General features: G+C 35.0%; 3 protein-coding genes and 1 long non-coding RNA gene across 7 annotated transcripts; 2 read left to right on the forward strand and 2 right to left on the reverse strand.

The window, feature by feature from the left end:
• Positions 1-5,132: 5,132 nt before the first annotated feature.
• Positions 5,133-9,866, forward strand: LOC108813030 (uncharacterized). 2 transcript variants are annotated; one of them, XM_018585457.2, is made up of 16 exons: positions 5,133-5,312; positions 5,513-6,028; positions 6,352-6,407; positions 6,552-6,579; positions 6,769-6,850; positions 6,936-6,992; positions 7,094-7,149; positions 7,337-7,568; positions 7,805-7,888; positions 7,972-8,046; positions 8,352-8,441; positions 8,814-8,878; positions 8,966-9,164; positions 9,249-9,337; positions 9,422-9,536; positions 9,619-9,866. In XM_018585457.2, the coding sequence occupies exons 2-16, from the start codon at positions 5,538-5,540 to the stop codon at positions 9,658-9,660; spliced, it is 1,761 nt and encodes a 586-aa protein (XP_018440959.1). In that variant the 5' UTR covers positions 5,133-5,312; positions 5,513-5,537; the 3' UTR covers positions 9,661-9,866. The 2 variants fall into 2 exon arrangements, with proteins under 2 accessions (XP_018440959.1, XP_018440958.1); XM_018585456.2 differs by lacking the exons at positions 6,352-6,407; positions 6,552-6,579 and having other exon boundaries at positions 5,134-5,312.
• Positions 9,867-10,381: 515 nt separating this feature from the next.
• LOC108809651 (transcription factor ABORTED MICROSPORES) lies at positions 10,382-13,422 on the reverse strand. Of its 2 annotated transcripts, none has more exons than XM_018581808.2 (10): positions 13,299-13,422; positions 13,127-13,176; positions 12,785-12,901; positions 12,515-12,682; positions 12,358-12,430; positions 12,210-12,278; positions 11,514-12,128; positions 11,188-11,442; positions 10,930-11,106; positions 10,382-10,838 (listed from the first exon to the last, which is right to left on the reverse strand). In XM_018581808.2, exons 3-10 carry the CDS (start codon positions 12,886-12,888, stop codon positions 10,578-10,580), a joined length of 1,722 nt encoding a protein of 573 aa, XP_018437310.1. In that variant the 5' UTR covers positions 12,889-12,901; positions 13,127-13,176; positions 13,299-13,422; the 3' UTR covers positions 10,382-10,577. The 2 variants fall into 2 exon arrangements, with proteins under 2 accessions (XP_018437310.1, XP_018437312.1); XM_018581810.2 differs by having other exon boundaries at positions 13,127-13,170; positions 13,299-13,383.
• Positions 13,423-17,347: 3,925 nt separating this feature from the next.
• LOC130496417 (uncharacterized) lies at positions 17,348-17,951 on the forward strand. Of its 2 annotated transcripts, none has more exons than XR_008935556.1 (3): positions 17,348-17,492; positions 17,592-17,742; positions 17,843-17,951. It is a non-coding gene; the product is annotated as an uncharacterized LOC130496417 (long non-coding RNA). The 2 variants fall into 2 exon arrangements; XR_008935557.1 differs by having other exon boundaries at positions 17,846-17,951.
• A 1,431-nt stretch (positions 17,952-19,382) lies between these two features.
• On the reverse strand, positions 19,383-24,118 carry LOC108811231 (uncharacterized). The gene is given in 5 exon segments (XM_056988469.1): positions 19,383-19,957; positions 20,040-21,116; positions 21,218-22,555; positions 22,653-23,596; positions 23,733-24,118. Coding segments are annotated over 5 exon segments (4,320 nt in total).
• Between the last annotated feature and the right edge of the window lie 1,340 nt (positions 24,119-25,458).

The raw sequence follows: 25,458 nt of genomic DNA on the forward strand, positions 1-25,458 counted from the left end.
CACAATATTTGTTAACATGTTATAAAATATGTTAGCGGGTTAACAAATTTTATAATATGATATAAATTTTGTTAACATGATACAAGATTTGTTAACATTAAAATAACATCAACTATAGTTTAGTTAACATGATACACAAATTATTAACATTGAAATAACATCAATTTCTATTGGATTAATAATAAAACTACATTATAAATCATCAATAGTTTGACCACCAAACATTTTACAAAATATGTTAACACATTAAAAAAATTTGTACCAAAATACAAAATATGTTAACATGTTACAAAATATGTTAGCGAGTTAACAAATTTTGTAATAAGATACAAATTTGTTAACACTAAAATAATATCAAATATAAAATGCATATACTTATTTCAGTTTTATACAATCAAATGAAAAGTTTACCAGTAGCAGAAGCATAATCATGAGCTTGTGTGATTTATATAATAAGGTTTTAATAAGACTAATAATAATAATAGATATAAATATCAAGGATTTTCTGAAAGAGGAAAATAAATTGTTATAAACAGAATTTGGTTTATTGAAGATCCTAATCCGAAAACAGGGTGGAAAAACAGAAAAATATAAGAAAAGAGGAAAAATAAAAAGAGAAGAAAAATGAAAAGAAAGAAAAATAAAAACAGAGAAAAAATATAAAAAGGGGAAGAGCAAGTGTGAGTACCCTGACGCAAAACGCATGGCTAGGAAATAGGTGGAACATGTTACAGTAGGGATAAAAAGGAATCAGAAATGAGTTTATCAACTGAATGATACTTGACTAATATGACTAGCGCGTGAGGCTACCTGTGCCAATTTTCCCAAAATTATATGAAAATTCGGAAAATAGTAAAATGGAAAACCTTTCAAGTAGGTTCGACTTGCAGTTTTACTTTCCGGGTACATAAATGAAAAATCAAACAATCAAATTGTAACTATTATATAGTAATCAGGTGTTTCCTGCCATGTGCACAAATAAAAGTTTACATTTAAACTAAACTCAAAATAAAATTTTAATGGATTTAATAAACTTTTTTTAATAGTAAAATAAAATTTTATATGAAAAATCAGAAAATAGTAAAATGGAAAACCTTTCAAGTAGGTTCATCTTGCAGTTTTACTTTCCGTGAACAGAAATGCAAAATCAAACAATCAAATCATAACTATTATATAATAACTAGGTGTTTTCTGCCATGTGCAGAAATAAAATTTTAAATTTAAACTAAACTTAAAACAACATTTTAATGGACTTAAGAATTTTCTTAATAGATTTAATAATTTAGAAGATTGATTAAAATTATCTTTACTTTGAGTGGTGTATTTAAATATAAATGTTTTAAATGCATAAAAATATATAATTATTATTATCATCATTTTTTGTGTTTTAAAAGTTAATTTAAAATAAAATTAAATATTTATAAAAAAAATTATCTTTAATATAATGATTTAGGATTATTACAATATTTTTAAATTTGTCAAAATATCTAAAATGAATTATCCATGTTATTATAATCTTAATATCAAATAATAATTTTTATCTGCAATATTTTAAAAAAAATATGGTAAAGTGAGTAATAGAATATTCTTTCATTGTAAAAAAATATTTAATAAATCTTTTAAAAAATAATTCATTGAAATATAAATTTTTCAAGATAGATTAACTTTTGGAAATGTAAAGCACATATAATTTTGCAGAAAAGCCTTTTAAAAAATTCAAAACATTATAAATGCTAAAATATAGAGCATTTTTTTTCTTTTTTGACAACAACATTTGTTTTCTTTACAGTATATACAACAATTCAATTATGAGATATAAGTTTAAGAATGAAATACTTTCTTATAATTTTACCATATTTGGATAAATTTTCATTATAAAAATCAAAAATAGATAAATACTAAAAATAAATAAATTTAGTTGCTTTTCGTTAACTTGTTTAGAGTGTAAATTTAAGATAATTTCCTTCTCGGATTTAAATTATTTTATTTATATCATTTAACTTATGGTAATAATGATATACTTAATATTTTATATTTGAATTTATTTAATTGGGTTTTTGTAGTAAATGTGTTAATTCATCTCATAATCAGGTATGATCCATATCTATCATTTCAATTAACTATTATCGTTATTTGAGTTAGTCATATCATCATTTTTTTGCTTAAATGATTGTGGTAATGACTTGTAACCAAATCACTTGATAGTCATAAAAGAATATATTTCTAACAAATTTTATTTTTATTTTATACAGTTTGATTTAATATGTATTAACTAAATCAAGTAGATAAAAAATATAACCAAAATTATAGTTTTAATATTTACATATCTATTTTCAAATATAAACTTAAAAGGAATAAAATATTTTATATTATTTTTAGGTTTGTTTAAATTAAATTAAAGCTAAGAAAATAAAAACCTAAATTGTAACATTTTTTTATTTATTTTTAAATATAATATAAATTTATACGAATGTAGTAGGAAAACATCTAATATCTATATATATAAAAAAATGTCCCTTCTCTCCTGTTGTGCCACGTCATCGCCAGGCTGGAAACTACTCTTCTGACGTCGCGACACGCGTCCAAACGCAGCTCTACTTGCCGTTTCATTTAATCTAATACATGTTGAGCTCACATTGATCTTTGAGCTTCTACGTGTAACTGTTTTAGTTATTATAGGCCCGGTTAGTGACAAACATGAGGGAAAAAAATCTCCCATTCTTCGACGGCGCTGAAGTGTCGATCCAGATTTTATCACAGAAACGGCTTCTTAAAGACAGTGATAACTCTCATCTAATCAGAGCCCTCAACGCGACGTCTTCAATGCGGTTCGTCGAGCTTAAGTCCCCTGTTACAGTATATATAGGTGTGAAGTTTCTTCTCTTCACCTCATCCTCTCTTTCAAAGTATTACATTAATCCTCTATTTTCTCGAGATGGCTAACACCAGAGTCTTCTTTTCCGACCTGAAGCCCGGCCGGTGCAGCTCCGTCGTGGATCAATGATTTAGCCTTTAATGTGAGTTTCTTTAATTTCTGCGAAGTGGTGTTTCTACGGATATAAAAAGGTATGCTTTCTCTTCTCCAAAATCATCCTCTATATTTTTCTTACTATACTTATTCTCTGTGATATGGCTCTAGAATGTTATATCTCCGATTTTAAGTCCGGTAGATGTTCTTCCTCCGTTGACGTTAAGTTGATACGGTTCTGGGAGATCAGGAACGTCAGGTACGGTGGAGATTTCTTCTCGCTGACAAAAGTAAACAGAAACTGTTGCGGTTACGTTCAATCAATTCGTCTGGATTCTTTTTTTAAAAAAAATTGTTATGGCCGTCGATATGCTTCTCCTTAGCTCCAAGGTAGGTCCGGCGATTTAAAAAAAAAACCAACATTTTTCCTTTGAAATTTACAAGTAACGTGATTTGATCTTATTCATATGATGTTTGCTTCTTCTTATGTTAAGTTCCTCTGCCTTTTGTTTCTTACTGTGGCTCAAACAAATGCAGATGATGATTTAAAGCCAAAAGTCTTTACAAGCAGAGTTTGAATCTGTAAATGGTATTAGTGATAAGTAGGAGGAGCTTTGGTCGCAGTTTCAGGAATAACAACTACGGATGCAGTGGCTGAAATTGTGGTACGCCGTGATCACACGGTGGTTCATGGCGAGGTGAAGAGAAAAGAGGGATGACAAGGGAGACTGAGCATGTGGTGGATGAGAAGACAACGCAGAGGAAAATAGGAGGAGTCGCCGGAGACATGTTTAATGTCTCCTTCACCAGATCACGAAGTAGATTACTGCCATTAGCAGTATCATAAGTGCTCTGACAATGTAAACCAGTGAGTTCCTTTGCCAAGTTGAGTATGTGTTTCGTCTTGAGAGATGGTTGAAGAATAAAACTCCTCCATAAAATTGTAATTTCAGCTAATTCTATGACTATTAATCAATGAATTTTCATTTTTAATTATGTTTGATCTTGATATATGAATGCATTTGTTTTAATTATTTTAATGGTCTATGGCACTCGATATACCGAGAAACATCTGAATGGTGATTGAACTTTGCTATCATAGCAAATTTTTAATATGGTATTTTATTTTGAAAAGGAAAAAAAATTCGTAAAACATGGTGGAAGAGGCTTCGACCTCAAGCCGAAGAGTGTGAATGACTTAGATTTTAGCCAAATGTAACCTTATGTAAATTCTTTTAATATGGTGTTACTAACACCGTGTTAGAGGTTAAATTATTTTATTTTTTCTGATTTTAGGTTGATACATGGATTTTTTTATTTTGGTTGTTATATAATCTTATAAGTTTGTATCTGACCTGGTCTTGACAGTGGCAGTAGAATAGTAGAATGAAAGAGCAATTATACTGAAAGATTGATGATATAAAACAGATGTAATCACATATCAAGATCAACTAGGTGACCTTTGTATCAAAATCATCTTAGCGTGAATGCATGATAATAGTTAATATTATTATATTCATAAAAACAATAAGAATTTGTAATAGATTGATATAGCATGTGACATCCAAAAACAACTATGATATACTAATTTGTTGTACTTTGCTAATAATTATTTTGTCCACCAACTAATTCTAAAAATGATAGTATTTGCAAATACATCAACATAGATGTAAGACCAAGTGGAACAAGAAAATTTGAAAGATAAATTTCATAATAACTGAACGTTATAAATTTGATGGTTCTAAAACCAAAAGAAAATAAACGAAATGTACATGTAGTAATTATTTTATATAAATTTAAATAATTGAAATAAATTATTTAGATTAAACTATACTTTAATTAATTTATATGCTTTTTAAAATAGTGATAAATAATTTTCAATAATAAAATATAACAAATTTTGAGTGGTAAAATTCCAATTTTTTAGACAAAAAAATCTACATTTTTGAAATTTGTGTAATGATTTATGTTTTAGTAATATTAATTTACATATATCATATATGTAATAATTAAATAAATTGAAGATATAATTAAAAATATAAAACCCCGGGCGTAGCCCGGGCCGATCCTAATATAACTAAAAAAATAGTGAAGAAGTAAATTAAAGGGGAGCAAATAAATGGATTGGGCCTTAGACCCGAAAGAGGGTTTAGTCTGAATCTGGCAAGTGGCTATAGAGAGAGAGAGAGAGATAGCAACCACATCACAAGCTTCCTCTTCACAGCCCTTCTCTGTGCCCTAGATTTCGAGCGAGCGGGAGATTTCTAGATTGAGAGCAGCTTCGACCTTCGAGCTTCTCCCAGTTCGTCGTTTTCTCTCCCTTCTTCAAGCTTCGTCACCAGAGGTAAGCACCGAGTTAACTAAGCTCGTTTTCAATTTCAATCTGGAGCTCGTCGTCGTATCCTTGCTTGTAACAACATCGTTATGAATTTTGATTTCACGGAGAGAAACCTAATTAATAGATATGGATCTTCGTTCTAGGAATTAGGGTTTAGATACTCTTCGTTCTTATACTAATTACACCTTTTCGATTACGTTTTGTAGATTCTTGGCATTTGGTGTTGAAGTAATGGACTTTGATGAGTATGACTACTTAGAGAAGACAGTTGAGAATCCTCAGCTGGAGAACGAAGTTGGAAATGGTGGTGGGGATGAGAAACCCAAATCTGAAGTGAAAGAGCGGAGTAGAAGCTCAAGGCATAGGAGTGATGAAGACGATGATGGTCGGCGTTCTAAGCGCTCGAGGTCCCACCACCGTTCACGATCTAGAGACAGAGAAAGGGATAGGCATAGAAGTAGCCGGGACCACAGAGAAAGAGAGAGAGGTGGTAGGGATCGCGAGAAGGATAGAGATAAAGAAGAAAGAAATGGGAAAGAGAGGGAAGGGGGCAAAGACAAGGATCGTGACAGTAAAGTGCGTGGCCATGAAAAAGATCGGGACAGAGATCGATCACGTCGAAGCAGAAGTAGATCAGAGAGACGTCGGAGTCAGGAAAGAGAAAAGAGCCAGGAGATAGAAACTAAGGAAAGAGACACCAAGGACCGTGATAGAGATCGCAGGTGCCTCTTCTCTTTCTTTTTGGTCTCATTAAATGCTTACTGCATTCAATCAATATACATACTTGTCATTAATTGGCTTCAAAAGACGTATCAAGTAGTGATTCTTACTATGTTTACTGGTCGCTGCTTTACTATTCTATCCTTTTTAAGAAGAGTCCTTCATGGTAGGTTCAGAATGTTATTGATGAAGTTGCGACTGAAATTGAGGATGTGGGCTCCTAGTTTGCTTCCTGTTTTCTTTAATAGACAACTGAATTTGGAAATTCTCTTATGCTTTTTGGGTTTTGCTGCAATAGCTTTGATGTAAGCTAAACGTTTAACAGGTTCATAATGCTATTAGGTTCATTGGTATTGCCTTCTGTACAACTTGATGGGGCTCGTTCCGTTTAACATTATCATTGTTCTATAAGGTAAAAGGTTGTTGGTTAGACTTCAGGTTGGTCACGTGCTACATTTAAAATGAAAGAAGTTCTTAGTTTAAATTTTATGAGTTTATTGTTCATCACTTGTTGACTTCGCATAGTTCCCTGCAGGGCCATCTCATGCTTCACGTGTGTACGCCTATCGGAGAAATGTTTCTCTATTTTGAACTGTCTTAATACTAACATATTGCTTCATACCAGAATATGCCTTATGATATGTTGTTTCTGGCATATTTTGCGACTTGCGACTTCTTGTAAATTCTGGATGAAGGTATCTAGGATCCAATGATACAAGCTCACGTGTTTGTTATTATGCAGACGCCACAAAGATAAAAAGGAGGATAAAGTAGAGCCTGAGGCTGATCCTGAAAGAGACCAGAGGACAGTTTTTGCCTATCAGGTATGCCTGTTGTGATAGCTACGGGACTTTTGGAACATTATAACTTGATCAGTAATTGATTTATTTGTGGATACCTATACGGCAGATTGCTTTGAGGGCAACTGAAAGGGATGTTTATGAATTCTTCTCGAGAGCTGGAAAGGTTTGTCCTCTCCTCTTTTGGTTTAGTGACGCCATCTAAATGTTTTTCGGCCTGGTTCAGTTAAAAAATATATAATGCACTGCCTCCTGATACTGTTTTAGGTACGAGATGTGCGGATAATTATGGATCGAATTTCCAGGCGTTCAAGAGGAATCGGGTGAGTTTAAAACAGTTCGATTCTTTAAGATTTTTGTGAGGACATTAAGTTTCCGTTTGTGTTTAAAGAATTATTTATTGTTGGTACTCTGATAAGCTTCCAGTAGTTTTGGGCTACATAAATAGTGTCCTAGTTTCAGGCTTTCAGTGCTGTTTGCTAGTTTCTAAGTTTGTCCTTTTGCATGCAGGTATGTGGAGTTTTATGAAACAATGTCAGTCCCTATGGCTATTGCTCTATCTGGACAGCCTCTTCTTGGTCAGCCTGTTATGGTAAAACCATCTGAAGCTGAGAAGAATCTTGTTCAGTCAACAACTGCTGCTGCTGGAGCAGGAGGGATGCTGGGTCCCTATTCTGGTGGAGCCAGACGTCTTTATGTTGGTAACCTGCATATTAACATGTCAGAAGATGATCTGCGAAAGGTAAACTTTTTTTTTCTGAGCAGTTAATGATGTGACATGTAACCCACCTATTTTTTAAAATTAAAATTAAGCATCCAATTGCAATTATGCTTAGTATAGTGCATAGATTAAAGTGGGAATATTATTATTCTGTACGAACCACAAGATTTATAGACTTCTTATGTAATTGCTTCATCTTCTGATCATAAGTTTCGTGTTCATGTGAGATGATTATACTTTTGTTTTGGCATTCCTAGGTTTTTGAATCATTTGGGAGTGTCGAGCTGGTACAAGTACCTCGTGACGAAACTGGCCATTGCAAAGGATTTGGTTTTGTTCAGGTATGTTGAGTCAATAACAGTCTTGGCTTCTTACTGATATTCTTTGTGATTTACAGCAATTTTATCTTTTCCAAAAATTACAGTTTGCTCGCCTGGAGGATGCTAGGAATGCAGTGAATCTGAATGGGCAGTTGGAGATTGCAGGTCGTGCAATCAAGGTATTGGCTGAACTTAATTTGAAAATTTTATGATATTAATCCGGAAGGCCATAGAGAGTTGTAGCTGTGTTAAATATTTTTTAAACTGTAAGAAACAATGATTCTATCAGTGTGGTGAAATGATGATATAACAAGTAACAACCAAACAGAAATTCATATTCTCTCTGCTTAAGAATGTTACAATTTTACGTCTACTAAGCAAACTGAGCCGTGACATTCATGTGGATTTATTTTGTTGCTCTGAGCAGTCATCTTGAGTCCATTCTAGAACCTTCTGTTGATGATATGTTTTTATCTTTCATTAGGTGTCAGCTGTAACAGATCAAACTGAAGTCCCAGACGCTGGACAAGCGCAAAACACGGGTGATCTGGATGATGATGATGGGGCGGGCCTGGTAAGCAATTTTCTTAATCTTGCTAACCTATCTTCCAAAAGAGAACATATCTCATGGATATATATAGGGAGAACTGAAGTATGTGTAAAATGTTTCATATAATAGATATAGACACTCCATTATTTGATTAAAATAAGACACTGAATCATGTAGGACTGAATCATGTAGGACTGAATCATGTAGGATTTGGTATATATATGATCACAATTTTATAATCAACTAAATAAAAGGCTGCTAACTATTAATGGACAAATTTATTAGTAAGTCTGGTTTTCTATAACATTTAATAGCTACTATGTATGAAGGATAAGTGGAGTACTTTTCAAACATCGTTGGTAAACTTTAAGCGTTACCTGGTTCTTTATACTGTAGTCTCTGAATGCACAATCGCGGGCTGCACTCATGATGAAGCTCGATCGCAGTGGAACTGCATCAAGGTTTCCCTGGCTCCTGTTACTTATTTCGGTTAATTTTAGTTCGTTGTTCATGTTCCAGTTCCACTAAAACACGAATATTCTTTGCAGCACTGGCCTTACTGCAGTTCCTTCTATTCTCGGTGCAACTTCGACCGTCTCTCCGCTTGTGGCTCCTCTTGTACAAGGGGGTTTCCCTGCTGTTGCTGGACTCGCAGGGCTCGGTGTAAATGTTCCAGCTGTTGTCGACCCAGTTGGTGTCCCCAGCGAATGTCTACTGCTTAAAAACATGTTTGATCCATCCACAGAGGTCGGTGTAAACATTTTTCTTGTCTGCTTTACAGTTTTGTATCACAAGCTAATTCGTCTTTATGCATGTATCTGTCTCGTACAGACTGAACTTAATTTTGACGAGGACATCGAGGAAGATGTTCGAGATGAATGCTCCAAGTTCGGAAAACTGAATCATATCTTTGTTGACAAGTGAGTGAAGCTTCAGAATCCTGTATTATCTCTCTTTCCGACTGATATTTATTGACATTGATGGTCTGTTGCTCACAACAACAGGAACAGCATGGGTTTTGTCTACTTGAGATTTGAGAATGCACAAGCAGCAATGGGAGCGCAACGTGCTCTCCATGGAAGATGGTTTGCCGGGAAGATGATTACAGCTACTTACATGGTACATGACTTGTTTCACTTCAAGACTGTTGGATTTAATATCTCTATTAATGAATCTTCTTCTTCTTGTTTTGTGTCCGCAGACTACAGAGACTTACGAGGCCAAGTTCCCTCAGAGTAAGTAGAGAGCTTCATGAGAACGTAAGCCTGGGAAAAAAAATTAAGGTTTGTATTCTGGTGGAGCAGAGAAACAGTTTTTTTAGTATGGACTTTCTAGCGTATTTAAGATAATGAAGCTTTTGTCTTATGGCTATTAAAGAAATCCAAATCTTTGACTAACGTTTCTTGTATTATTAAACTCGGTATTGTATTGTGTGTGTTGGTTGCTTTCTTTCTTTCTTTCATTTGAGAACCTTTCTTTAAGTTCACAATTCAGTATCTAGTATTATGCCAACACATTTTGGATCTTCATAAGAATGCTTTATATTCGGTTAAGATATTTATTTAAAAAGAGAAAGTTGACTATTTTTGTTCTGTAATCTGTATTTTTTACATTTTCTTTTTGGAACATGTCATTTAGTCGCCATTTAATTTTTTTTGAACCTATTGTTCGTCCTTTTCCTAGTCTCAATAATCATTTTTCAATTTTCGTAACTACAATTTACAATTTTACAGTTCTCAAAACCAAGTGTAGACGATTATCTTGGTTTAAAAATAATATTGCCAGCTGATCAAGGACGTTAAATCAGGATTATGGTTTTTTTTGTTACATGATCCCGAGTTGTAACCTCCATCTGCTAAAGCAAAATTGGAAAATGATTTTTTTTTTGGTTGATCATGTTTTGGAGCCTGCTTAAAAGTTATAGGGGTGCACTACAACACTTGTGTTTGTCATTAGTTGTCAAATAACTTCTAACAAAGATAATTTAAAAGTGAAGTTTTTTGGCTTTTATATATACTTCTATGTCCCATGAGAATCTGACATTCCTTTTTATTAAATTTCTTGAAATGGAAAGATGTTTGAAGTGCATTTATGCGTATATTAATGGTTCTTTCTCCTGTAAGAACACCCATCTTGATAGCTCTGGGAACATGTTCCTTATTAGTTTTGGTAATGGTTGATGTGTTGGTGATGATGATGATGATGATGGTGAGCGCTGTGATTCATCTGAGGATCATGTAGGTGGTGATGATCGCCGTGATGGTGGTGATCATCATAGTGTTGGTAGTCAACTTCGTTCTTTTCGTTTTGCATGGAACCGGTTGCCATCTGATCATCATGCCATCCTCTAGATGTGTTCCTGGTTATTTCCAGCAAAGAGTTCCTCACATGTTCAGCTGGCACCATCTCGCTATCTGTTTTCTGTAACATGGAGACCAGAAAAAGAAAAGAAGCATATAGTTTCAGCATGTTCTCTTTTGTTTCTTCATTCGGCAGATTCTGTAGATCATACCTCGACTTTAAAGACATTAGAGACAAGACTGAGGAAGCGAGTGGTGTTAGCATTTGTAACCTCAAGTCCCAAAGAATCAAGTGCCTCCATCAGCCTTGTGAAGCCTCCTGGTTTGTATTCACAAATCACCTTTACGAAAAACTCTCTGCCATCTAACTGAGCCACGTCCACCTGCGGCTGATACCATTAAAATGAGGTGTTAATAGCCTTTCAATACAGAAGCTGAGAGTTTTAGGTTCTATCTTATTATCCTCTAACCTCCATTTCTTGTCCTTTATCATTGGCATTCTCAAGATCAACATCTTGTTTCAGGTTAGGAACATTAGAGTTACACGAAAGCCCCGGGTGAAACCCAGTGACTACTGTCCCGTTCAGGCTCATCCCTACTTGCTGCCTATTAGATCCATCTTCAGTCTCTGAGTTCTCTTCAAGCTCGTCTTGAAGCTCCTTTGCCTCATTCTGCAACTCCTTAACGTAGTTGATCGCGTCACCAAGAATCGATGCCCTATCCAACTTCCATGCCACAAAGAAACTAGTTTCAGATAAAGAAACAAAACTAAAACCGCGGATACACATATATATACCTTGGTTATCCTAGGAACAAGAGACCGAAGAGCGTAAAGCCTATCGTTTAGCTTCTTCCTCCTCCTCCTCTCAGCCAACAGGTTCTTAGCTTGAGAATGTTTTCCTGTCTTCTTCTTGTACTTTGGATCATCTTCATCATCAATCTGGTCGCTACAATCCGAACCAGTATCCAACCTTCCGTTCTCGTTCATTTCCTTATCATTACCAACTTGTTGTTCGTTCACAAGCAAGCTAGGCTCGCCCATCACCGACATCCCATCTTCTGTGCTAAATGGGTTCATGCCCATCATCTCCTTGCTACCATTCTCCGGGAGATATCCCAAGTCTTGGTGATGATGATAATCACTCTTCACCTTCAACTGCTGCTGTGCATCATACTCACTCATCTGAGGCAAGAAATTGAGCCGCATTTGATCGGTAGAGATGTCGTAAGGCGATGTGAGATTCATCATTTCTTCATCCTTTGAACCCTTTTGATGGATGTCACCAGATATCATCCCATATGGCTTCGACTCCACCTCTTCTGCTACCATCATGTTGATCGTTACCGTTTCATCCATCAACATGTTGCAATTCCCCATTACAAAGTCCACCACGTTCTGATCTTCAGCAACCTATACATCCGTACCCAAATCATCACGAACAAGTACAGTTTTTAACCAAAACTTGTCATAGCTAAGACACGATAAACATACATGTCTGGTCGCAAAGAGCTCCACTAATCCTCCCGGTATAGGAATCAAAACCCTGGTACAGATCGTTTCCTGGATTTCACAAATACTAAAAATATTGATTAAGAGTTCTTGTTCATGTGATTGAAATGATATTAAACGGATAAAATACCTGCATGAAACCGGGTTCTGAGCTCTCACTCAACCAACCGGTCTGGTTAGTCAGAAGAGTCTCTGCATATATCCTACAACAAAGTCCATGCTTCCATCTCTAGATGTATCATATGAAATAGTATATTTAAGCGCGTGCCAAGTGTATATAATTATACCCGGAATCAAGAGGGATGGAAGAAGGAAGATGGGCAAGAAAATCACAAGATCTGGTTCGAGGATGATGAAACATAACATCCCTACAACCTTCGAAGCTAAACCCTTCAGTTCCATTTTCCTCTATGAGTTGTGTCCCACCACAACAACATCCCATCCACTTCACAAACCTGTCTCCTCCCAAACCGAAAAAGCAGTAATGTGACGAAAGAGGAAAGATAAGAGAGATAAATTCTTTATAACTTTATTGTACTAAAATAATCAAATAAGACCTTTGGTCTTCGTTTAGTCTCCAAAGAACACAATAGTCCCAAGCTCTTGCACCCACAAGAGGCCTTAGTTTCTCCAACAAGTTTTGCATACTACTACTCTCCATTCTCTCACAATGTCTACACCACAATAAGAAAAAAAAAAACTTCCAAAAAATGGACAAGTTTCCTTCAAACTCTAACCAATATAGTGCTAATTTTTTTAATGGTTTTGTTCGTTAACAAAGGAGAAATTTGAGATGACATAAGAAATTTAAAAGACAAAACGTATCATTTACATGATTTAAAACTAATTAATGAGAGAGCTCAAATATCATGAAAAGAAATAAGCTAACAAGAACTTACACAAGATTCTTGGAAGGAAAGATTCCTCAAAAATCTTGTGACTGCTGAAACTTGACAAGATAAAGCAAGAACAGTTAAGTAAGAAGACAAGAGACTGCAAGAAAGAAGAAGACTTTTTCAAAAAAAAAAGAAAGAAAGAAGAAGAAACAATAGAAGCTAACTACATACATACATGGTTGTGCTTTCTGTGTAAAATAACGTCACCAACAACTTAGATTTATATATATGTGTGAAAATAGCTGTGTATAGTTTTCTTTCTTTCTCTCTTAGGAGAGATTGAATGTGGCTTTGGTAGGTAAAGTGCAAGACATGCATGACGATCATGTATATATGAGTCTACGTATATATATGAGATATAAATAAAATAAATATATTAAAAAGAATTAGAATGATGAAAGGCGAAGATTGCATGAGCTAAGGTAACGTGTAAAACCCTAACTACCTTTGTTGAGAGCTTCTCGTAGTTCCGTTTAGGTTATGCATTCTTCTTTCGGTGCCTCAACTACTATTTCTCCTTTTTCTATTAGAACAGGTTTAAACATGTTGTAGTCCCGTTCGAAACCATTGATTACCTGTAAACACTTCTTACTCACTGGGAAAACGAGTCATGTACTTACAATAAATATACTCTTTCCGTTTTGAATTAGATGTCATTTTAGAGCAAAATTTTTATTTCAAAATAAATGTTATTTTATGATTTCAATTTAAAATTTATTGACTTTTTATTTTAAACTATTTTTCTATTGGTTGAAATCAGTTATGTGTATTGGTAATGATATTTTTATTTAGTAAATATACAAACTTAAATGTTTTATTAATCTGTGTGTCTCGAACCACAAGTAAAATAAAACGGAGGAAGTATTTAATATCCATGTATTAGTTGTACGAATATATTTTTCTATGTAATCATTAACTGCCAGAAATGAAAAGAAATAGTCAAACGTTGAAGAACAAATGATAGTTTTCATTTGCTTGAACTGTTGAATAATTTGATCCTAATTATGCAGAATCAATGGCTAGCTGATAAATAAATACACTTATAACACTTCAGTATTAAATATGCAGATTGCAAACATTTGAGGAATAAAAACTAATTTTTCCGTTATGTCCATATAAGTTTTTAAGTCAAGAACACCATATATTTTCTAAAAATCCAAGTTAAGAAGTTGTCTCAAGTTGGACATATGACAAATATGAGAGATGAAAATTTAAGTCCCACACTAAAAGTTAGACAACATAGATTATAATACATAAAAAAATCTAATTCTAATTATTACGAGATATTTTGAAAAGAACATAAAAAAATAAATCCATGCAGATTTATATATTTCTTAAATTCAAAGTGGACAATATCATACCAATCAGACTATAAATAGCTGGACATGAACTTCTACAAATTTCAATAATTGGTATCAGAGTGGTTTGACGAAGATCTATAACAAAACACCATTCGAGTAGCAATGAGACCCTTCAAAATGGAAGATGAGATTTGTGATAGAAACTAGTCAGGAGATCATAGAACCCATGATGTTGTAAGAAAAAAAGCATCCTCAATTCGCTGTAGAAAAAGACACGAAATAAATGTAGTCCCTTAGTTTGAGAAGAAGAATAAGAGATATCAATCTAAGCCCCACATCGGAAGTTAGATAAATGAGAGTCTAATATATAAAGAGAAGTCCAACTCTAATTAGTACGAAACATGATGTTGTAGGAAAGGAAGCATCCTCCATTCGCTGGAGGAAAAAATACGAGATAAATGTGGTTTCTTAATTTGAAGGGGAGAATAAGAGATTTCAGTCTAAGTCTCACATCAGAAGTTAGACAAAAGAGAATCTAATATATAAAGAGAAGTCCAATTCTAATTAGTACGAGGACTTCTGGGAAGGACACCAAAAAGTAAATCCATTTGGTTTTATCTATTGCAATAAAGAGTTGGACATGAGCTTATACAAATTCCACATAATATACGATATGATTAGGACATTAAGTTATTATTAGCTACAAAGCAAAACGTCATGGGTCATAGAGAGGAGAATATCAATGTGAAGAAAATTAAGGAAATATGCGAACTGAGTTAAGCTCTAATGGAGGCCAATTTCAAACATTGAAATTCAACCAACACTTGGAGAAAAATCATTTAGGGTACACCACGAAGAAGAACCATCCCCAAAGGGTTCACCATGAAGAAGATTGTAACGCCTTGATTCTCCACGGTTAATGGACCATTCACACCCGTTTTCTCGGCCTGCGGGTTCCATCCCGTTCCAACGACCGGTCCATTAATTTTTCTAAGGCTCGAAATCACTATTTATTTATCCTGGAATCACCACATGACATTTTTTCGTGTTTTTGTCTCATTCGCACGCTATCGCGAATTACTTTCCGATAGATCACTCATCCTTCCACTACTCCAGCTCAAGCACGCGTAACTCTGAAGTGCTAAACAGACGTGTGACGGAAAATGTAAGTCAACTTTGGTAACATAGGTAGACAAATCAATTCTCTTAAACCTTTCTATATATCACAATTCGGGATGTTACAATTCACCCCCCCCCCCCCCCCCCTTCACCCCCCCCCCCCCCCCCCCCGCTCTCAAAGTACGCAACGCCCTCGTTTCGCACCACGAGAGGTCTCAAGACGCTTCTCGGGTCAGAACCGAGATGGCTAACCAGCTCTGATACCACTTGTAACACCTTGACTGTCTACGGATAATGGGTCACCCATGCCCGCTTTCTTGGTCCGTGGAACCCATTCCGTTCCAACCATCGGTCCATTAATTTTTCCAAGGGTCGAAATCATTGTTTACTGACCATTCAATTACCACATGATATTTTTCGTGCTTTACTTTACTTGCACGGTATCGCGAATCACTTCACAATAGGGAACCCATCCTTCTACTACTTCAGCTCAAGTATGTTTAACTCTTATGTTCTAAACGGATGTGTAACAGAAAAGATAAGTCAACTTTGGTGATATAGATAGCTAAAATCAATTTTCTTAAGCATTTCCATATATCATAACCCCAGATGTTAGAAATATATCGAAGATACAATCCAGCAGAGGTTAATATACCCCATGGAGACGCACGATCACTCTTTGAAGCAATACGACCAAACCATCATGTTTACCCTCGAACATAGTGTTTGTAGAAATTTGCTTTAGCTAATTTGATTTTCACTTTTTTATAATGCGCTCTACGTTAAATACTTCAATGTACTCTTTTATGTACACATTAATGTACTGCTCTATTTTATTATCTTTTTTTTGTAATGTCCTATTTGGATGTTTCTTTGACTTAAAAATTTATATGGATCATAACAGAAAATATATATTTTTTTCAAGTATTTGCAATCAGTATATTGTTAAAATAGGTGGACATTGTTACTTTCTGCTTTTTTTTTAATGATTGACTATTTAATTCATAATTTTGTGCAATTGATTAGTTAGAGAATAAATCTACACAAGCAATACTTATGTATTAAAAATACCGACAATATATACTTGATGAATTAAAAGCTTATTTTCTTCTTACTCCTTATGTTATTTTATGTTTTCTCTTCTTTGTTAATTTTATTATTGTACTTAATTAGTTTTATTTTTCTCAAAAATCTCTAACACAGGTTAAACAGTGTAAGCAGGATCGGCTCTTAAATTTTGAGGATCATAAACATTTTAAAATAAATTTTAATAATAAACTAGATTATGGACCCGCGCGCCCGCGCGGGTGTAAGTTAGCAGAAAATATATGTTAACATTTTTTTTTTAATATATGGACTACTGTTTTGGTTTTTGGGATGATGTATTTTGTTAACTTTGTTTAGTGCCGAATTAAAAAATATGATGTTTTAGAGGTATTAATTTTATTTTGTAATGTATACATTAATTTGTTATTAATATCTGAGTATTATGAAAATAGAGTGGTTGTATATTTATGTATTGTAAGCATTTTATTGTTTTAATAGATTTTAAAATCACTTGAATTATATAGTTTTTAAACATTAATAATAAAAAGTATTTGAAAGTGAGAATAAATATATTTGTGCACAAAAAAATAGATTTCTAAATGGGCCAGATTGTGATAATAATATGAATGATTTATCAAATTTGAAATAGAGAAACATGGCCCATCTTAATTCTGCAGGAAGCCCAAATTTTTTTTTCCGGGAAAAAAAAACAGAAAACATTGAAGATATCGACGATTTTTCAGTTTCCAACTGAAACAACTCTTCGTCTCTCATCTTTGTTTCTGGAAGTGTCGTATCTTCGTGTTGCTGTCCTCATCAATCGCTTTGTCGAAAAAAGTCGATTTACTGAAGCATGATTGAAGATAGATCGATTAATAACTCCATCCGAATTTGGCTTCCAGGTTAGAGATTTTTTAATAGTTTTTTTTTCTTTTTCAATATCAGTCGCAAGGTCATCGAGTTGTTTTTCTGAGTTATAACGCGGGTTTAATCAATCTCAGGTTTGGATAAGCAAGACCATAAACCGGATAGATAGATCCTGTCTCTTGTTTACTCATGAAATAGAAACATCGTAGAAGCTCTGTTTTGAATCCAGCTTGGGATTGTTATTGTTCAGGAGTCGCTGGATCTGAGAAATTTATTCAGGTCAAGGTAATTTCTGTTTCAATCAAACCGTCTTTCATTATCTCTGCACGTCTGATGAAAATTCATTATCTTAGACCAATTTCTCAACCCAATCTCTTGTCTTCAGTAGACAGTGATGGGTTTCTTCCCGACAAAGCTTTGGAGTTGAATGATGAAGCTGGATATCGGGTTATGGTACGTCATGCGGTGGTTTGTGTTGTGAATGTTTCTTGCATTATCAGAGAACTGTCACTATATATATATATATATATATATATATATATATATTGGAGCTGAGTGATTGAGAATTGAAATTTTGGTTTTGTTTAGGTCCCTGAGGAAACTCGAGAACTTGAAAGGCAACTCAGACAGGTCAGTAAGGAGAAGAATGAAGCTGTAAGAGGCCAAGACTTTGAGAAGGTATCGTCTTAGAGTTTTTTTTAATGTAGATCAAATCCAATATTACTGTTTTTACAATTCACTGAGTTTCTTCTCAGTGACAGGCACCGTCACCGACAAATATAGGTTACAGCCGAGATAGCTGCTGTTTTAGCGACATGCAAAGAAGTGAACAAAGCTGAGACCAAAGCTGGCCAAGAAGGAGGAAGTCGTGAAAGCCATTAGCAGAGCCATCAGACGTGCACATGTTGGTGTCAACTTTTGCGAACAGCCCCATAGCAAGTTTCATCTTCTCAGAGGAAGCAATTACCCGTCTCGACGTGAGTGAGTTCATGGAACGTCAGGATATTTTAAAAGGTCAACAAAGATACACGGAAGGTGGTCAGCTCGGGAGGGCTACTTGGACTTTTCTGCACACTCTTGCTGCGCAGGTTGAGTTTTACACTCTCTTTACTCAGCACTAAACACTCTCTTTACTTTCTTTCGAGTTAAAAGATAGGTGATAGTGTTTTATGGTTCACTTTAGGTTGCCCTCTGTTAAGTAATTTACAGTGATATAGAGACCACATCAGAAGTTTCTTTCATGTCATCAGTATCCAGAAAGACAAAACAGGGAGCAAAAGAAGGATGTTTAAGAACTGGTACAACTCTTCCTACTCTATCTAATTTATAGATGTCAGTTTATTAGATCGATTTTTGTTATAGTTTACATATTATTGTACTAACACTTTAAAACGTATTGTAAGGTTTATGGAGGTGGAGTAACCGAAGTACCAGTAACCAATCTGGAGAAAAACACAACAACTTACGGGACAAAGCACTTCTAATACGGTTAGTGTTATTCTAATCTATTATAACTCTTTCCTAAACTGAAAGTAAAGTAGGACAGTGTAGAATATGTTATTAGATTGACGAACCCCGGATTTAGTATAGGAATTTCATATTTACTTGCCTCAGTGATGCATATAGGAGTTTATGATATATAGTGATAGTCTTATAGGGTGGTGGTAGTTATGTAGAAATCCAGTGAATAGCAAAGTTTTATTTCGATTAGTTATTGGAAATAAAAAAACAAATGTTCTTAGTATCTGAGGAAATAAAATTTCTGACCAGCATAAATTCTTGAACGACAATTTCCATCGAACCCATCTTTTGACATCTGCAAATATCAAAAGTTTAAATTTAATTAAAAGCTCAAAATTAGACAGCAAACATAAACCATAGCATATTTCAAATTCTCAAAAACACATACCTTATGATCTAAAATGTTAAAGGTTGTTGAAAACTTGTTTGAAAACTACATTCATAGTTTTTTTCTGAGGTTTGCCATTTTCATCAAGTATCAAAATTTTTAAACCTTTTTTCGAAGTGACTCTAGATACAGCAACATATAGCTGACCATGAGAAAAGACAGGTCTTGGTAGATAAAGACCAACTTTAGATAGTGACTGCCCTTGGCTTTTGTTGATTGTTATTGCAAAAGCCACAGCTAGAGGTAGTTGCCTTCTGCGCATTTTGAAAGGCAATCTGGTGTCTGATGGAGTTATCAACAATCTAGGGATATCAACTGTTTCACCAACTCGTTCCCCTGTTAAAATCTTTGCTGTAACCATGAAATCCATTAGCTGAGTGATCTGCAGCCTCGTCCCATTCATCAAGCCATCAGAAGGCGCTATGTTTCTCAGAATCATAACCGGACAACCTACCTTTAGTCTAAGAGAATGATTTGGTAAACCAGAAACCTTAATCGTATTCAGGAAATCAGGACTTAGAGCTTCGTTGTTAACAGAACTTGTATCAGTGGGATCAATGCTATCGGCACTGTTATAAATTTTCTCCTCACCTGAAAGCAAGTAACAAATTTAGGTCAATATGATACACACATATTAAAAGCAACATTAAAACAAAATATAAAAGAAAGTTACCATCTAACTGATCGAGCATATACTCATTTACTCTGTTAACATCCTCGTTAGTTGGACATAGGATAGCTCTCTCCTGAAAAAACTTGGGGTCTTTGTGTTCATGCAATGAATTTGAATCTCCATATATCTCCTCGCTGATTGCTTGTATAGGATCATTAGATTCCGTAATCAAAAACTCAGAGGGGATTTCAATCTCTGCCTCACCATCATTAGGCTCAGAAATTTTTCCATCACCGACCTTTAATATCCACTCTGAAAATTCCTGTAGATCCCTTGACTCTTCTATTGACAATCCGGCTGATAGCAATCTCATATTCTTGGTGAGCTTGAGCACTTGGCAGTGCTCCCAAAGATACGATGAGTTGAGTGAGGCCATCACAATTTCAGCTCGGCCAGCTCCATTTATAACAGGCAACACCTGTCTAAAATCACCACCAAAAACAATAACCTTTCCACCAAAGGGCTGTGTGTCGTGCTTCCCCACAATATCAGATAAACTTCTATCCAAAGCTTCAAAACAATGCTTGCTCATCATAGGCGCTTCATCCCATATAATAAGTGAAGATGCTTTCACTAAATTTGCTTGATCAGATCCAGGCTTCATAGTGCATGATGAAAACTCGTCTGGATTAAGGGGAATACCGAATCTGGAATGAGCTGTCCGACCCCCTTGCAACAACAACGATGCAATGCCACTGGAAGCAACGTTTAGGACAATATCTCCCCGGGATCTGATAGCTGCAGAAAGCAATTTCCAGAGGAATGTTTTTCCAGTCCCACCAAAACCGCTAACAAAAAACATTCCACCATCTCTTTTATTAACTGCCGAAAGAATGTGGTCATATATGTTCCTTTGCTCGCAGGTCATCTTTGAAATATCTCTATCCAGAGTTTCTAACAAAGATGAACGGCAATAGCTGCGCTCGTCTGACACCAAGACATTATCATCGTGACTGCTTAAGACTGGCAATTTCGGCATAGTTGTGAATCTTGTTAAAGAAGTACCATTACGCTTCAAAACTTTCTCTATCTCGAGCAAAGCATACTTCTTTTTATCATCATCACTCAGCAATAAACCTACAATAAAAACAAAAAGAAAAGGCGTGTCAAGTAACTTATAATTCACAACATATTAACCACGTATTATGAAACAATCTGTGCCAAAATCAAAAGCTAACCTGGTCTATTTAAGTCTCTTCTCCTGTTATACTCTATATCTTCAGATAAAAACTGCCAAGTGCTTTCCCATACAGTCTCTGGTTTCGATAAAGTGTTACTCATAAGCATCATAACGAACACTTTCCTTAGCTCACTTGCTGTGCTTTCAAAACTTCTTCTTATAATGTCATCAATGTACTCCTGATCATCATCTAATAACCCACGAGCATAACATGCTGCTTTGTAGCTCGGATACAGAACATTCTCATAAGTCTTAATGTCCTCATAACTGGTGGGTCCTTTGACAACATTCAACAATACACGCAAGAAATATGCATCTTCCTGCGATCTAGGAGCATAAGTAATCCTTCCTAGAGCAAAACCTCGTTTCCTTCTATTCCACATCTTTGACTTTTTGTTGTAAGTAAAGAAGTTTGGAATCTGAGCATAGGTCAATGTTCTTGCAAGCTCGTCGATTTTACACAACTCAAACCAAGCTAAAAACATGGTATTTTTAATGAGCTTGCGACTGACGACTGCTTTCAATTTATCTTTCCCTCTGAACGTAACCAGTTGCTTATCGGGGAGGTGGAAACTAAGCTTCTCAACAGGAGTTGAACGATAGTGAATGGGAAATTTGAAAACCCTCCACGTGCCTTCACATGTGGAGACATACCTGCAAGATCAAATTGAAGGTGATGTAAATCGCAGGAAAACAAAATAAATTTGGATAATGCAACTGTCTGTGATGTTAATATACCTGCAATCGAAGAATTCCTTAAGTTCATTCCTTTTTTTTTCCATCTTCTCCTTAGTAAGCTCGACATCTCCTAACTCACTTGCAACAATATTGTCTGGGGGTTCCACGGCAACCGTGACACGATCCTGTCCTTTATTAATGTATTTGAATAAATACTTAATAGACCCAACTTGGTTGCACCACTCAACGTTAATATGAGCTCTGAAAAGAAGAGATAATTTCCTGTTATAAGGAATGACATATCGATTGTCACACTTCACCCCATTCTTCAAAACAAAGTGTTCTGACTCTTGACGCCTTCTGTAAACAGGAAATCCTTCACTATTAATAGTGGTCTTCTCAGCAAATGGTTTAGGATATGACTTAGAGCAACGTCTATTCTCCATACATGGTGATTTCATATTAGCTGGTCCACATGGTCCATGAATCATCATATCTTTAATCACCTCATAAAGCTCGGGTTCATCTTTTTTATTAGGAATCTCTGCCGAAATGATATTATCAATATCGTCTGTTGTAGGAAGCTTAATTTTCTTCATGAATAAGAGAATGTGAGCATGTGGTAAACCACGTTTCTGGAACTCAATGGTGTACATAGCTGTTTCAAAGGGAAAAAAATTAATGAAAATCATAGATACAAAAGTTAAAGATAATCAGCAACTTTAAACCAAAATTTAATCCAATCCTGAACTTACCAGATCGTGTCTGTCCCAAAATATTCTTCTTGGTTAATTGATCCATCAATGAATCAAGTTTGATCTTGAAAATCCTACAAATAATGTCTGATCTGTCTTCAGCCTTTAGCTTCCTTGCCTTAACATACCTTGTGATCTCTGGCCATTTGGGATTACATGTAAAAGTGATGAACAGATCTGGGAATCCAAAATGCTTACATATTGTCATAGCATCCAAGTAATTGTTCCTCATATATCTTGGACTTCCGACAAATGAAGCTGGTAATGTGAACTCTGATCCTTGGTCACTCATATCCACTTTCCCTGCATTCTCAGACTCTTTAATTGAATCATAGCTATCTGATCGCAAGGAAGGTTGGTTTAACTTCAAATATCGCAGGCGATTAGACTCAATTGTCGTGAATGCATCCACCACAAACTGCTGAAATAGCCTTCTAGAATGTAGGAGAGAATGAGACTCATTCTTGCGTTCATGCATCCGAAAAGCAAAGAATTGCCTCATAGAGATATTAGGCTTCTTATGTTTCTTCGTCTTTTGTGTAACTCCTTTCTTAATACCGAGTCTGAAACCATCTTCTCCATATGTAAACAAAAGAGGATACTGAAGCGCAAGATAGGCGGCATGAATCTCGTTTATTCTCAACAGTTTTCCTGATTTTTGTTGTAGAACAATATCCCTTCTGTCCATATCAAGATTAAAATCTCCAGGAATGAGCGCAGAAACCTCTGAGGCTGTGGGTGTGTCATATGTTCTTCCATCCTTTAACCTCTCACTAACAATCCTCATATGAAAAGAATTATCAGGATCTGTGTTAAAGCGATCCCTTGCTGATCTAAACTGCTTCACGTATGGATTGACTTCATTCAACATCTTCATCAATGCTTCAATAATATCATTCCTGAGTTGATCCTTCTTCTTCACGCTGAGTTTCTGTTTAGCAGAGCTGTAAAACATAAAAATAAGATCAATTGTTAAACAGAAAATGAAAAGGTCTGTTAAAGATGATTTCAAAACTCGGGTTTAAAAGCCATACGTGATCTTATTTTTCATTGTGGATACTTGTAAAAATAGTAATATACCTTAAACATTTAGCACGATTTTCGACTTCATTCTCTGTGTCAACTATGTATAGCTGTCCAAACTTTGGTTCGCCTCCATCAGGTGGTGATAAATTACCCAGTAAATGGTAATTTTCTCCTTGAAGCTGAAACATATCAGGGCCTGTACCTTTTTTCAAAGACCTCTCTACTTTACCACCAAGGGAAGTGAAGGAAAACACCATATTATAAGGTCTTATATGTTTCTGGAAATGTCTACTTCTTGGATCATCTCCTTCCAAAAGCTTTTTAAGAACTGGTGGTGGTTCTTTCAAAAAAGGTAATTGCACTTGACCTTCCATACAACAGAGTGAAAAAGTAGGATTCTTTGCATTTCTCCGTTTGTTTAGGCGTTCTCCATACCACATGATAGCACCACAATGAGAACATTTGTAGTCAGGATCACCTTCATCTAAATAGTCTGGAAAATTAGAAAAAAAAAGAGGAATGTAAATAAGAAAAAAATTGTAAACTATAAATAAGAAATTTATTTCGTGATTCATATTAAATAACACACGAAATTGATACCATTTTCATCCAAATATTTCTTCTTAGCTGAATTAGGCGCCATTACAACTTCACATCGGGGTTCTGAGAGACTGTCCTTATTACTGTTTCTGTTTCTGTTCAGCTCAACCTCTGTTTCGAAATCCACAGTTTCATCAAAATCAGAATCCTCATCTTCTGTATCAGTATTCTCTAAAGAAGAACAATCAAAAACTTGTTCGTTATCTGCATCAATTAGCCCTGGAGAAATAAAAAAGAGTTAAATTTCCAAAATATTAAACTACAACATGTTAAAAAAAACTAATAAAAGGACTGACTACCTCCAAACAGATCAGTTCCAACTAAGCCATCATCTTCATCCAAGGTCTCGGACGATGCATTTAAGTTTGTTGAGGTTGCAATCCTTTTTTTTTTCCTCAGATGTGCTATATTAGTAATGTCTTTCAATACATTACATGAACTTTTTGATTGATGGCATCCTTTAGATTTCATAGCTTTGAAGCTCCTCTTTTGTAGATCCTCTGTTATGAAACCAATTTAGGTTGAAGTGAATATAAAAACATACAGATTAGACCAAATATTTAAGCCATAAACAGGGTAAAAGAACATACTCGACAATGAGGTTAAACAACTTCTGTCGAACTCTGGGGCGTCACTGACTTCGTCTATGATGGTATCGATACCTTAGAAAAAAAGAAAAAAAAAACATGTCAAATTTTCTAGCTTTACCACGATTATAGGTAATAACCAAGATTACATGAAACACTTACCAAGGACACGTCTTCTTTTATTTCTTGGTGTCTGAGGTGAATACTTGCTTATTTGTTCATGAGGTGGAATTGTATAGCTTAGAACAGGACGATTTTCAAGGGTTTCGAATAGTCTATAATAAATAGAACTTAATGGAATAGGCTGTTTTGAGATGGGAAGAGAATAACTCAGAGTCCTACGAAGATCATGCATATCATCTAATGGTGTGGTTATTTTTTTTTTCGCAGTGTCAAATCCGATTTTATCATCCTCTCTTTTCCGGTTCACCATTTGAGAGAGACGATGTAGAAGTGATGCTTCGGAAAGACTGAGCAAAAGGGGGAAGGATGAGATTGATTTTTCCTTGATTTGTTTGGAGGTAATGATTTATTTTCGGGTAGTAATTATTGAATGACAATATATGATTAGCTAAAATTTAGGAAAGTAGTTA

This window comes from Raphanus sativus, chromosome 6 (genome assembly GCF_000801105.2).
Source record: "Raphanus sativus cultivar WK10039 chromosome 6, ASM80110v3, whole genome shotgun sequence".
In the NCBI taxonomy this organism is placed as follows: domain Eukaryota; kingdom Viridiplantae; phylum Streptophyta; class Magnoliopsida; order Brassicales; family Brassicaceae; genus Raphanus; species Raphanus sativus.

Coding starts and splice junctions, on each gene's coding strand:
- LOC108813030 (XM_018585457.2), top strand. CDS start 5,538: ATGGACTTTGATGAGTATGACTACTTAGAGAAGACAGTTGAGAATCCT. Junction 6,029..6,351: donor GACCGTGATAGAGATCGCAG/GTGCCTCTTCTC, acceptor AACGTTTAACAG/GTTCATAATGCTATTAGGTT. Junction 8,442..8,813: donor ATGATGATGGGGCGGGCCTG/GTAAGCAATTTT, acceptor TTTATACTGTAG/TCTCTGAATGCACAATCGCG.
- LOC108809651 (XM_018581808.2), bottom strand. CDS start 12,888: ATGGAGAGTAGTAGTATGCAAAACTTGTTGGAGAAACTAAGGCCTCTT. Junction 12,279..12,357: donor CAGAACCCGGTTTCATGCAG/GTATTTTATCCG, acceptor TGTGAAATCCAG/GAAACGATCTGTACCAGGGT. Junction 11,107..11,187: donor ATAAAGGACAAGAAATGGAG/GTTAGAGGATAA, acceptor TAATGGTATCAG/CCGCAGGTGGACGTGGCTCA.